The 13,982-nt window shown below is 54.7% G+C and overlaps 1 protein-coding gene across 4 annotated transcripts in view; it reads right to left on the bottom strand.

Moving 5' to 3' along the window:
• Nucleotides 1-415: 415 nt before the first annotated feature.
• The window catches only part of GLI2 (GLI family zinc finger 2), a 245,608-nt gene continuing 232,041 nt past the window's right edge, over nt 416-13,982 (bottom strand). For all 4 annotated transcript variants that reach the window (XM_046019809.1, XM_046019811.1, XM_046019812.1 and 1 more), the window contains 5 exons: nt 13,787-13,936; nt 9,347-9,511; nt 7,825-8,106; nt 5,870-6,206; nt 416-4,567 (listed from right to left, as the gene is read on the bottom strand). In XM_046019809.1, coding sequence (XP_045875765.1) covers nt 2,145-4,567; nt 5,870-6,206; nt 7,825-8,106; nt 9,347-9,511; nt 13,787-13,936 — 3,357 coding nt within the window. In that variant the 3' untranslated portion in view covers nt 416-2,144. The remainder of the gene's footprint in view (nt 4,568-5,869; nt 6,207-7,824; nt 8,107-9,346; nt 9,512-13,786; nt 13,937-13,982) is intronic.

Raw genomic sequence — 13,982 nt, 5'->3', positions numbered from 1 at the left:
TCAGATTACCCATCAAAGAGGGAATCCCGACCTGAGGATTGCTTTGGGACGAGTGCTTGGGAATATACCCGGATCTGGTACACAAGGTTTCGGCAAAGCAACTTAGATTTTCAGATCAGCTTGCTGAAAGAACAGCCGGTTAGTAAATCGTCAAACCCTGCCCACCCCTCACCCCCAGAGACAACAAATAAACAGCCACTAAATGTCTTCAGCATTAAACGTTTCTCGGCGAAGGCGCGACAGTCAATTTTGACACTGTTGTGAAAAAATACAGCCTAGTTTCTGTTCAGATGCACCAAATTTACTGCTCAGGTTCTCATTAACTCCTGTCAAGGAAGAAGCAGATAGACAAAATAAATTATGAAAAAATTACTTTTTTAATGTACAAAAAGACTTATTTACAAGTTGAGCGTGTCATCTCAATTCATAGCATGTAGAAAAAGCTAAATATTTTGGAGATATAAATTTGGCTGGCTGATTCACCTACAGTATTTTCAGGGATGATGCCTTCTGTACAGTCTATACACAGACTGGGAAGGGCTAGCAAAATCTTAGCTCAGGGAGCGAGTGAACACCGCCACTGAGCCCAGACCCTTGGAGGTGTCCCAGGGATGTTATCTGGCATTGGCTTGGTCTATGGACCCTAACAAAACATCCGATGTACTGGGATGCGGACAGCCCAAGTAAGGTTCTGGCCCTGCCCTGGTTGAGGCCAGGGTCACAGGATCAGGCTCATAGTGGTGCGGCTGGTTTCGGCAAGTTCGCCACACATTCAACATGGGGAAGGTGTGCGGTGTGTGTATGTGTGTGGTGTGGACGAGGCATCAAGTCACCCTCCAGTACGTTCAGGAACGATGTCTTCTGATGCCAGCTCCAAATGCCATTTGCGGGTGGGGCTGGGTTGCGCTGAACAGGAAAATTCAGTGATGGTCCCTCAGAGTCCCAAGAATCAACCCTGTCACCCTCCCACCCCCACCAAAAACACCATGCAGGTCATCGTACTTTGCAAAACGAGCAGGAAGACGGAGGGAAGGAAATCTAGAAGAGCCGGGGACAGCACACTGCCTCGGCACAGACCACTGGGCCGCGGTGAGCGGACGGCACAGCTCAGGAGCCGGGGCAGAGGCCGCTGTCAAATCCTGGGCTTTTCCGTGGTAAGGTGGGTGGACAGTGCACTGGAGAAACAGGATCGGGTAAACATACGACTTCCTCTTCTTATGAGGGAGCTTCAGGGTGGCCTGAGGCTGGGTCCCTGGCGCTCTCCCTCTTTCTCGAGGCCCCGTGCCAGGCTTTGGCTCACCTGGGTCCATCCCTAACCCAAAGCAGCTCCAGCAGCCCCGAGGTATTCAGAAGTAAGTGTTCTTTCCAGGAAGGGCTACATTCGACATGCATGAACACTGCAAACATGGTCTGGAGAAGCCGGGGCATCTCCTGGGCTCGCTCCAAGGACTACAATTTTTCTTTCTCTTCTCTGGCAATCCTTCCATACTTCATTCATTTGTATGCACTTGGACAGTCTGCCGGTCGCAAACTTGGCTTTGGGGGGGTGGGGCAGACGCGCCCTCTCTACCAAACCTCGAATCAGGATGTACTTCCAAATCATCCAGGTAAAAATCTTTTTTTCTTCCTCTGCAGCATGGGGGAAGTTAGAGGCCTCAAGAAGTAAGCTTCATAGAATTCTTCTGCCTCGCTCGTATGGGAATGAGAAGCTTATCTTCCTGGATCAGAATATCCAGTACGGCTTTCAGATTCAAACCCAAATGTGGTTCCCTCTACCCTCATGTACTTGTAAAGCCCTCAGCCAACGGAATCCCTCATTAGCCAAATGACAGAGGAAAAGACGCCAGAACAATTTGGTCCCGTAAACACCAAAGGCTGGGAAGCACTGTGCCAACGAGGTTTTCATTTCTATCTTGCCTTTCTCATTGAGACTTTTCGCAGTGTTCCGAAAAATAACCCCAAAGAAAACCAGACAGGATACACACAAACCTGCCCTTAAAGCAACTGTAGTCTGAACCGGCCATTGGCGATACTCCCTCAGACCTATTTAATACTTTTTTTGGAAAAAGGCAAAATCGACAAGAGCCCCACGCGTTGGGAAATGATGGCTCCTCCAAGTCTGCTGAGTGCCCAGGGCTGGAATCTTAGGTCATCATGTTCAGGAATTTGCTCTCCTCGGCCAGGCTGGTGAGCATGGAGCTCATGTCCCCAACAGCCATGTTGCTGATGCCCGTGGGGATGGAGGGCAGAGTCAGGGAGTTCCGAGGAGTGGTGAGGCAGGAGGAGTTCTGGGAGAGGCTGTGGAGGAGGCTGGGACTCAGGGCGCCTGAGAGCAGGCTTGAGTGATCGCCATCATCCATGATGGCATCGAAATCAATCTGGGGAGCCTCCAGGAGCTGGGAGTCCACTGTGCTGGACACCTGGTTGACCCCTGGTGAGGGCAGGGGCTGGGGCTGGATGCTGTCTGGGCAAGCCTGTGGCTGCGGTGGCTGGGGCCGCACAACCTGGCAGCCCACATGGTTCTCCAGGCCTCCGTTCTGCTCGTACATGTGGATCTGGCCATAGTAATAGAGCATGCTGTGATCCTGGGCCCCGGCCATGTCCTGTGGAGCTGGCTGAGGAGGCCGGGACACCACGTTGCCCATCGTTCCTTTGGGCACGTCGGCCATCTCCTGGCTGGCTGACACAGTGGCCATAGCGTGGCTGGTGGCCCTGGCGTAGGCCAGCTGCAGCCCAGCCCGCACCCCACGGTGGCAGCCGGCAGGGCTGGGCTCAGCGGGTGGCCGGGGTTGCACTAGGCCAAAGCCGGATCCGGCCACCCCGAGAGCACCCTGCTGGGGCTCCATGAAGCCGGGCTGCTGGGAAGGCAGAAGGTGGGAGCCCTGGCGGTAGCCCTCCTGGCTCATGGGAGTCGCCAGGTGATGGCTCTGCTGTGGGTAGCTCTGGGTTGAGTGAAGGGGTGGCATCCCGGCCAGGTTGGAATTGGTGATTCCAAGTTCCCTGCGGTTGCTGCCCATCATGGCGGCTTCGGGAGCAACTTCCATTTGCTGGGGGAGCCCCAGGTGGACTGGCTTGGCCACCATGTTGCTGCAGGATGAGGGGTACGGGTTCAGGGCCCCACCCATGGTACTGGGGCTCAGCTGGGGGTGGGCTTGGCCATAGTTGGTGTGGGGGCTTCCGGTGGTGGTCATATTGGGACACTGACCACCTGTCCCTGGCTGCCGCATATAATTTATCCTAGGCACAGAGGGGCCACCCCCACAGGCCTGGAAGTGTGTCTGCACACCGTCCAGGGCCCCCGGGCTCAGGGGCAGACCTTGAGGACCATAGCCTGTGTACTGGCCGAAGGCTGGCTTCTGCTGCACCACAGCCAGGTTGCCCTGCGGGAAGGGCGAAGGTTTCCCTTGGCTGGCCAGTGTGTCCACGGTGCCGGAGCTCACCTCATTCCACTGCACAGGCATGCTGTTTTTGTTCAGGCTGGAGGGGGGCCCGTAGCCCAGCTGGCAGCCTCCCAGCCCGGGGGCGGCGGGGCCCACGTTGGAGTCGGCAGCCACCATCCTGCGCGGGCCATGCAGCCCCGGGCTGGGCAGTTTGGGGTTCTCGGAGAAGCAGGTGCTTTCCGGGGGGTAGGCCTGCGGGGGGCTGTCGTCCAGGGCCCCACCGGCGTGCGCCTTGATGTACTGCACCACGTCGTCGGGCAGCACAAGGTCGTCCTCGGGCAGCACGAGGCCCATGTCGGACCCTGCGCTGTCCGCGCCCGCCACCAAGGCCTCCATAGCCACGTGCTCGCTGATGCTGGGCGGCCGGGGCGAGTAGGCGCCGCGGACCAGGCCGCCGTCGGCGCTCGCGGGGCCGGATAGGCGGAGGCCTCGCCGGTCGGTGCAGGGCGGCAGCTGGGCCGGGTTCACATCGTGGGCGCTGTGGAAGCGCTGCACCCGCGGCACGGCCAGGGTGTCGGGCCGTCTCACTGGGTCGCTGGCCCGCCGCGCCCCGCCGCCCGGCGCCTCGTGGGGGAAGGCCGGCGCGGGCCCCGCGTAGCCATGGGCCGGCCCGTCGCTGCCCCGCCGCGGCCCCAGCGGGCGCGTGCAGGGGGCGGGAGGCGCCAGCCTGGTCCGCAGGCTCGCGCGCTCCAGGCCGGGCAGCGGGGTCGGGGGCGGCCCTCCGGTGGCCGCGGCGTACTTGGCCCGCAGGCTGTACTGCTGCGCCGGAGTGAGGCTGAGCGGCCCCGCGCCCCCGCCGCCCCCGACGCCGCTGCACTGGCTGGCCTCGCTCGAGCGCCGCGACGCGTCGGTGGAGATCGGGTCGTAGGAGTCGGCCGAGCTGGCGTTGTGGGGGCGGCCGGCGCCCAGGGGCGACGCCTCGCTGGAGCGGCGGCTGGAGAAGTAGGGAGAGATGCCGGAGGAGCGGCGGCTCACGGTGTAGGCGGAGCTGACGGTGCTGGTGGAGCTGTCGCGGCGCTCCTGCAGGTGGCTCAGCGTGGTCACCTCACTCGCGGATAGCTCCGACAGGCGCGGGTTGGGCAGCAGCCCGGCTGGCCCGCCGCCGCTGAGGTTTTCCAGGATGGAGCCTGCGGGAAAGGAGAGGGGTCAGCGGCCGGGGCCAGGGCGCGGGTGCTCTGCCGGCTTTGACCCAGCTCAGCCTGCGGCGCGGAGCCCTGTACAGGGCGTGGCACACAGCTGGACCTCAGCTGGCGACTTCTAGATGGAAGGAGGGACAGGGAGCCCAGAAAGTGAACAAATGATGGCCCAGTGGGAGTCAGGAGGCCCGATTCCAATCTTAGCTGCCACGGCCTGGCCGGCCCTGAATTCTCATTCTGTCTGATCCTTAGTTTCTCCAGCTGCGGGTAACACAGGCCTCTAGGTAGGAAGAGATTATTGAGAGCCCGGGAGGAGGAGCCTGGGAGGGCCCTGGCCACGCCCCTGCACCTTCACCATCTGGGCGTGGCTGTGGCCAGGCTGGCTTTCCAGGGGCTGAGTTGACCAAGGAGGCTGCTTATAGGCAGTCCCCTGATGCGCACCCATGGAAGGGAGCAAAGGCCTCAGAGTGCCAAGGGTGTGCGTGTGTGTGCGCGGGTCTGCAGGCCCCATGGCCGCTGATGTCACAGGGAGCTCTGGGCCTTGAACGACCTCACACTCCTGCCCTGATCAGTCCCTGGATGGGGGCCACCCTGGAAAAGGGTGACCTTGGGTGAGGCAGCTGTCTACAGCCCAGGCGATTTCTGCATGAGGCCGGGAGTTGAAGGCCATTTGCCAGCAGTTCCCGCAACAGCTGGGGCAACAAAACCTCCCTTCAAGGGACACCTGGGTGGTGCGTCTCCGTGTCCACCATGTTGGCTGTGGGTCCAGCTAACTGTCTGGCACAGGGTCGGCACTCAGGAAATGCTCCTGAGAGCACCTTGGTTCTTGAAGCCCGGCCAGCACCTCCTGAGACTGACTTTATGCAGAAGTCCCTGTTCTTCCCCAGCTGACGTGCTGTCTCTCTCCTCTGCCCAGCCCCAGCCCGAGCTCTGTCCTCGCTCCCTGGCTCCTTCCCCGGTCCAGTGTGCTTCTCACAGCATGGCCTTCCAACCACAGGGATTGGGATTATAGTGCTCTCCTCCCTAGGGCCTTGGCCACAGTGCCCAGAGCAGAAGCACAGTAGAGCTGGAAGAGTACCGGCTTTGGAGCCACTCGGGCCTGCCCTTGAGCTGAGTGGGGCACTCTCCCCTCTCCAAGCCTCACTTTTTTTCATCTGTGCAATGGGCTGGTGAGATCTATTCTATTGTGGGCATCTGGCGAGATGGACATGGCGCTCGATGGAGGTGAACCGACCCGGTGCTTGGCCCAGGCCCTGTCCCGCCCCTGCCCACACACCCGGGGCCCCCTCTCACCACTTCCTGGGAGGGGAGGCAGCTTGGTGTTCCGGGTGTGTGGAGCCGGCCCAGCCCAGGAGCAGGAATCCTTGAGCGACTTGAGCTTCTCCTTCTTGAGCTGCTCGAACCGGTGCATGGCCGTCATATGTTTGCGCAGCTGCAAGCCACCAGCAGAGGGAGCGGCCAGGGCTGAGTCATGGGCCCCCGGGGGCGTGTCATCCAGAGCCGTCAGGTCTCCCAGGCTCCCGGGCCCTGTCCCCGGCATCTCCACGCCGCTGTCATTGTTGGGGGCACTGCCCAGGGGAGAGGGCTCACTGCTGCAGGACGACTGGGCCCCGGGACTGGACTGACACAGCTACGGGGTAGGGGGGTGTGAGAAGACACAGACTCAGAGGGTGCAAGAATCCCCCTGGCCCTCGCCCCTGTGTGCACACACGCTGCACCCTTGCACACCTGGGAAGGAGGCTGCCATGCAGAGAGCTTCTGAGCGTCACTGTCTGTCTGCAGCAGGTGGCCCAGCCACCTCACTTCTCCGAATCTCAGCTCCCCCAACTAGAAGAGGCACCTGAGCTGTCTCTGGGACAGGGTCAGTGGCTGGATGGAAAGCCTCCGGTAAGCGGAAGGCACCTGAGAATGGACAGCCCCACATTTTCCTGCCTCCCGCTCCTCGGTTGTCTGGGCCAGCATCTGGGCCAGAGCTCTGCATGCTGAGCTTTCAGTGTGTGGGGACACTTGGGGTCTGTGCCCCCACAGAGGCAATCACGGCTGCGTGAAGTTGACATCCAAGAGGGTGCTCGGCGTTCCCAACAACAGGGACGTGCCGTGTGATGGAACAAGGAGCTGTGGGGGCCTGTTGACTTGGTGTCTTCTCAACATGCCAGAGGCAGGTTATTGGAAAGGGCCAGGAAGACCAGGGAGTGTGGACCTGCTGGACACAAGCCCTTGACTGACGGGCCACTCTGAACCAGCCCCCACTCTGGCCGCTGCGGAGGGGGCTCATGTGTACAATGCAGGACTCCACACAACCTGGGCTGCCTCCACTGGGACCGGGGATCTAAGCCCAGCTGAGGCTCATTTCAGATATAGCACCTGCGGGCTCATTCCCAGGCCAGATGCTCCCAAATTCCAGAATTTTCTAGAATTTTCGGTGACAGTGCTCCCTTGTGCCCGTGGCAAGACCCGCATTTCTCACGTTGGCACTCGAAACCTTCCATTGGCTGGTCCTTCCCTCCTCTGTGCCCTAACTTGCGCCTCCACTCAGCCCTGTCCCTCGGGGAGGTTCCATCCCCACGGTTCGCTCCTATATCTGCCAGCCTGACTCCTGCCTCCAGTCTTTATCTGTCCTGGGGGTTCTACCTGCAGTGCCTGACGCCCACCCACCCAAACCCATCTTATCAGGCTCCCGAGGGGCCTGGACTGTCCCATCAGCCTGCGCCCAGGCAGTAGGCTGGGACCAATACCCCAGCCCGCCCTCAGCACGCCAGCCCACCCACACCCCGGCCAGGCTTCCCTGCTCACCTCAGTACCGTCTATCCTTAGGGGAGGTACAGTCGAGAGAAGGAGGTGGAAACAAAGAACAGGTGGTTAGAACAAAAGGAGTGGAGGCCATAGGGGCAAGGACACAGAGACAGGACAGAGGGAAGGGGACCAAACGTAGAACTTGGGTGCTTGTTGGAAAGGCAAACCCCAGGAACCACCCACAGACTGACCACATGGGGCCAGGCATCCCTGTGGCCCACGGCCCTGCCTAGAACTATGGGACCCCGCACAAGCCAGGTTCTATAAGAGGCCCAAAGTCGTGACGGGAGGAAAGTTGAGCTGGAGAGAGGAGGATGTTGTTGTGCGCTTAGAGGAGGGGATCCCGAGACAGAGCCCACAGCTGCAGTTGGGGCTCTGGGCCCTCGTGCTGCTGGGCTTGATCTCCTGGGCGCGGGAGGCATGCACTGGGGCCTGCACTGCCCTGCTCTGCTTACCCCGGAGCTCTCGGTCTTGATGGCTTTGACGTGTAGGCAGTCCTCCACGGCCTGGCTGGTGCTGCTGGCCTCAGCACTCTCCTCAGAGCCCCGGCCACCGGGCTCAGCACTGGCCTCATTGTCCCCGTTCTCCTTGAGCAGGGGGGCACGGAGGTGCACATCGTTGCGCTGCTTCTTGGTGACGTGAGCGTCTGGGCCATGTACCGTTTTCACGTGCTTCCGGAGAGAGCTGGGGTCCGTGTATCGCTTGGTACAGCCTGGGATCTTGCAGATATAGGGTTTCTGGGAAGAGAAGCAGGCATGTGTTATGAGACTCTGAGTGGGAGCACTCCCCATTCTCCTGAAGCCATGCCACGTCCTTTGGCTGGTATAGTCAGGAGGAGCTGGATGGAGCCAGGCCAGCCCCAGGCCTGCAGGAGCTCAGCCCCATGAGTCTGATCTGCCACCTTTGCATGTGGGTAAGTGCATAGCTGAGGAAGCCCTCATCGCAAGCTGGGGACACAGATCAGAGACCAGGGAGGGGGGCGGGGACATGGAGTTTGGTGTGATTACAATGCCACCTCCCTGGGGATCAGTGCACTGGTATTTTCTATATCAGTAGGAGTGTATTATGGGAGATAGGATTAACACCCTGATCTCTCTGATGAAGAAAAACAGGTTCATAGAGGCAAAGAAACTGGTTCAAAGTCACTCAGGAATGGGATGAAAACCCAGGGTTTCTGAACCTCAGTCCTGAGTACACACACACACACACACACATCACATCACATCTACATGTAGACACACTCCCTAGTACCCCTCCACACACACTCACACATACACACATGTCCATGCACACACACCACACATACACACGCACACACATGTATATGTGCACAAGCGCACAAACACGCACACGTGTCCTACAAATACGCATCCATACAGACCCACATAAGACATACACACGTACATCCACAGCCACACAAACATCCACACACATACAGAAACACAACCCTTTCCAAGGCTAGCTCTTGTCTGTAGAGACCCTGGGGGGCTTAGATTCCTTAGGGAATGCCTCTGATTTCTTACAAGCATTGGAGGAAATCCTCTTGGGATCCAAAACGTGTCTAAGTTTTTAGAAATATTCCTTCCTGAGTCTACCCGAGCAAAAGCAGTTGAGTGGCTTGGCCTGGACTGGGAGGCCGGTACAGTGGACTTCTCACCCTGGTCTCTATCAGTCCTGCCAGGGCATCTGGCTACCTGGGAGGGAGACAAAGGCTGCTCTGTGGCTCATCAGTGCGGGGCTGACAGCTACGATAGGTCAGACAGCAGCAGCCGGTGTAGCGCGTCATTGCCAGCTGCCCAGGGTGGAGGGACAGGGCCCTGCCGATCTGTCCTGAGCTCAGATAGTAGGCTGGGGAGAGGGCGAGGGGCACCAGGCACCTAGCTACTTGACAGCCTACTAGAAGCCACGGGGTGGTACATTTACACACGTGTCAGAGGGGCCCCACGTGCACATGCTATGCACACTCTGGCAGGGTACCTCGTTGGAGTGGGTGCGGTTCTGGTGCTTGGCACGGTCGGAGGCGTTGGAGAAGGCCTTGTTGCAACCCTCGTGCTCGCACACGTACGGTTTCTCCCCAGTGTGGGAACGCAGGTGCGTCTTCAGATTCTCCAGGCGAGAGTAGGCCTTTGAGCAGCCCTCGAACTGGGAAGAGGTGGGTTCGGTCAGTGAGGTTGCCCCAGACCCAACACAGGGATCGCGACCTCAGGGGCTGGTCTGCTGCCTCCTCCGCAGATCCATCCCCCCACACCCCACTGGTGCACCCAGGATTTTAACAACAATATCCACTGTGCTTTCTGATGATAAAATGACACAAGACTATTCTAGAACATTTGGGAAGGACAGAAAAGTGCAAAAAGAGAAATGAAAACCATTGGCTGCCAGGGATAGCCACTGCTGACATCCAGGTATGTCTCTCTCTGGGGACTTGGCAGTTCATCCTGAATGTTCAAATCCCAAGTGGGAACATGTATTTTGTTACATATTCTGTTTGTTAAAGTCAACGGCACATGCTGAGAATCTTCCTGTATCACTAAAAACTCTTTGAAAACACTATTTTTAACTGTTTCCAGTGCCACTCCCTGATTAGAATGGTTGTGTTAAAAGGCACTGAGAATAAAATCCAGGGGCCCCTGGATGGCTCAGTCAGTTAAGTGTCTGACTCTTGATCTCAGCTCAGGTCTTGATCTGAGGATCTTGAGTTCAAGCCCCATGTTGGGCTCCGTGCTGGACTTGGAGCCTACTACGATAAAATAAAATCCAGTGTGCTCCAAATCCTTGAGTGAGTAGGCCACCCTCACCTTTGTTCTGGCCATGCTGGACCCCTTTCTGTTCCTTGACCCCGCTAAGTTCTTCTCAGTGTGGGGCCTTTGCACACACCGCCCCTGGCTACTGGGGTCCTGGCCTGGTTCACTCCCTCTGAATCTCTTATGGTATTTCCTCTAGAAGAATTTCTCTGATCTTCTCAATCATAAGACTACTCTTTTTCTCTTTATATTCCCTACCGCAATTTATAATCTTTGTCATTTTGTTATCTGGCCTTCCCATTAGGATACCAGCTCCAAGAGAACAGGTCCCTTCTAGATCTTGTTCATTTTAGTTCCTAGTAGTTAATATCTGATGAAAAAAAATTTTTGGCACTCAAGAAGCATTTTTGGAAAGGAAGGAAAGAAGGAGGGAGGGAGCAAGACAGAGTGGCAGAGAGGGAGGAAGAAAGGAAGGAAGGATAGATTATTGTAGGAGGTTCTGAAACTATTCCCAAGGTAGTACAATAGCATCTAATGTTCCTATGAAAACTGCCCTTAGAAACAAAACAAAACCCTAGTAGGAACTGGGTTATTATGTATCTTCACATCTTCCCCTTTATTCCTGACCAGAGATTGGGTATATTTGGTACATTGATCAGTTTCTACAATATACAGCTTGTACCACAGGGCTATGATTTGCTACCACTCAGAATGTTACAAAAATAACTTGCTGCAAAGGACCCAGAAGAGCCAAAATAATCTTGCAAAAGGAGGACACATCTGGAGGACTGACACTTCCCAAATTCAAAAAATTTACTACAAAACTACTCAAGTAGTTTTTACTCAAATTTACTCAATTTTACTCAAATTTACTCAAAACTAATCAAGACTGTGGGTGGTGCTATAAGGACAGACATAGAGATCAACAGACCAGAAGTGAGAGTTTAGAACTAAACTCATATATAAGGGTCCAGTGATTTTCGAGAAGGGCATTAAGGCCATTTAATGGGGAAAAGAATAGTCTCTTCAACAAATGGGATCAGGACACCTGGACAGCCACAGGCAAAAAGAATGAAGCTGGGGACACCTGGGTGGCTCAGTGGTTTAGGCCTCTGCCTTCGGCTCGGGTCATGATCTCAGGGTCCTGGGATCGAGCCCTGCATCGGGCTCTCTGCTCAGTGGGGAGCCTGTTTCTCCCTCTCTCTCTGCCTGCCTCTCTGCCTACTTGTGACCTCTCTCTCTGTCAAATAAATAAATAAAATATTAAAAAAAAAAAAAAGAATGAAGCTGGACCCCTACCTCAAACCATATGCCCAAATGGACTCAAAATGGATTCAAGACCTAAATGGTAGAGCTACCCTATAAAGCTATATATTTATATTTATTTATATATTTATAATATATATTTATATATAAATATATATTTATGTAAATAAGACTATATATTTATTTATTTATTTATTTTTATTTATTTGACAGAGAGAGATCACAAGTAGACAGAGAGGCAGGCAGAGAGAGAGAGAGAGTGAAGCAGGCTCCCCGCTGAGCAGAGAACCCGACGCGGGACTCGATCCCAGGACCCTGAGATCATGACCTGAGCCGAAGGCAGCGGCTCAACCCACTGAGCCACCCAGGTGCCCCAAGACTATATATTTATAAACTGTAAAACTCACATAAGAAAACATAGGGATATATTTTTGTGACCTTGGATTAGGTAATGGTTTCTTAGACATGACACCAAAAGCACAAAGGAATTAAAAAACTGGATTTCATCAAAATTAAAAACTTTGGTGCTTCAAAGGAAACCATCAAGAAAATGAAAAGAAAATCCACAGAAATGGGAAAAAAAACTGGAAAGACATGTATTTGACTACAACCCAACAATGGAAACAAATAACTCAATTTAAAAATGGGTGAAATATTTGAGTAGACATTTCTCCAAAGATGGTATACAAATGATCGATAGGCATATGAAAAGATGCTCAACATCAAGTCATTAGGGAATCACTAATCAAAATCACAATGAAATGCCACTTCACATCCCCTAAGATGAGTGTCATCAAAAGCAAGTGTTAGGAAGGATGTGGAGAAATCAGAACCCTCTGATAGTGCTAATGGGAATATAAAATGGTGCAGCCTTTTTGGGGAAGCAGTCTGGCTGGTCCTCCAAAAGTTGAACACAGAGTTACCATGTGACCCAGCAATTCTACTCTAGGTACATACACAAGAGGATCGAAAATTCGTGTGCTAATGTTCACAGCACCGTTTTTTATAATAGCCAACAAGTGAAAACAACGCAAATATCCATCAACTGAGTAAATGGGTAAAAATACTAGGATTTTTGTGTACAAGGAAATGTTGTTTAGCCACAAACAGAAACGCTGTATTGATACATGCTATGATACAGATGAACCTTGAAAACTCTCTGAGTGAACAAAGCCAGACACAAATGCCGCCCATTGGGTGATTCCGTTTTAACGAATTGTCTGGAACAGGGCAATTCATAGAGATGGGGAAGCAGATTAGTGGTTGTTAGGGAGTAGGGGGAAAGAGGACAGGGAGTGACTGCAAATAGGTCTGGGTTTTCTTTTGGGGGTGATGACAATGTTCTAAAATTAGCTAGCGGTGATGATTGCACAACTTAATGAACATACGGAAAATCACTGACTTGTACATTTTTTAAAGGGTGAATTTATGGCATGTGACTTTTATCTCAATTAAAAAAAAAAAACACTTGCCAACAAAGGTGGCATATTTTGTTGAATCCCCGTCACTAACCAATTTTAAGAGAGCCTGAATTCAGAGATATTAAAATGAGGCAAAATGTCTATCTATAAGGTAATTCATGGAGAATTCCCAGAGGCTTCAGCTACAAGCAGGTCAGGGCATCACTGGACTCGTGGTCCTTTTAAAGAGGGACCAGTCACGTGTGCTAAAAAAAGGTCTCACTAATCATAGCCACCAATTACGTTGAAACCGCAAGGGAAAATATCTAGAAGTTTTTATTTTTGTGTCCACTTAAAAAAAAAAATTTCAGGGCAACTGGGTGGCTCCGTTGGTTAAGCGTCTGCCTTCACTCAGGTATGATCCCAGGGTCCTGGGATCGAGTCCTGCTCTGGCTTCCCGCTCCTCGGGGAATCTGCTTCTCCTTCTCCCTCTGCCCCCACCCCCCACCCTGCGCTTGTCCTCTCTTTTTCTCAAATAAATAAAATCTTCACAAAAATGAAAAGAAAAAAAAAAGAAAAAGAATTAAAAATTCAACCAAATGGATGTTGCTCCAGCAACTCGCCAGCACAGTTTTCTCTGTGCGGGGCTGAACTGCAGGGGTATAGTCCCGCCGCGGGGTTCATGGCCACACAGTCCCAACTACAGAGCCACCATCACCTCCCCGCTGCAGTCACCAAGATGCACCCACGCCTGGAGTCCATCAGAGGTCTGGGAGAGAAAGGTGACCAGCCTCAAGAAGTCCCCACGGGCAGAACACCCAGGGCAGGAGCACGCAGGACAACATGTTGTGGGGCCCAGATGGTGCCGTGGCCAGCCATGCCCAGCACAGCCGACATCAGCCCCGGTGCTCCGCTGCCCTCCGTGGAGACCGCGGGGGTGGAGGGGAAGGGCTGCGCCTCAAGCGTCGAGACACCGCGGGGGGCAGGGCACTGGAAGCTCCACTCACCGTGCACTTGTGGGGCTTCTCGCCTGTGTGTCTGCGCATGTGCACGACAAGCATGTACTGTGCCTTGAAGGGCTTCTGCTCCCGCGTGCAGGCCTGCCAGCGGCACACAAACTCCTTCTTCTCGCCGTGGATGTGCTCATTGTTGATGTGCTGCCGGGAAGGATGGCGGTGAGCCCGGCCTCCCGCCCCTGCAGAC

Source organism: Meles meles, chromosome 9 (genome assembly GCF_922984935.1).
Source record: "Meles meles chromosome 9, mMelMel3.1 paternal haplotype, whole genome shotgun sequence".
NCBI classification, from domain to species: domain Eukaryota; kingdom Metazoa; phylum Chordata; class Mammalia; order Carnivora; family Mustelidae; genus Meles; species Meles meles.
The sequence above is the reverse complement of the archived record's forward strand: the minus strand, read 5'-3'. Positions and strand labels throughout refer to the sequence as shown.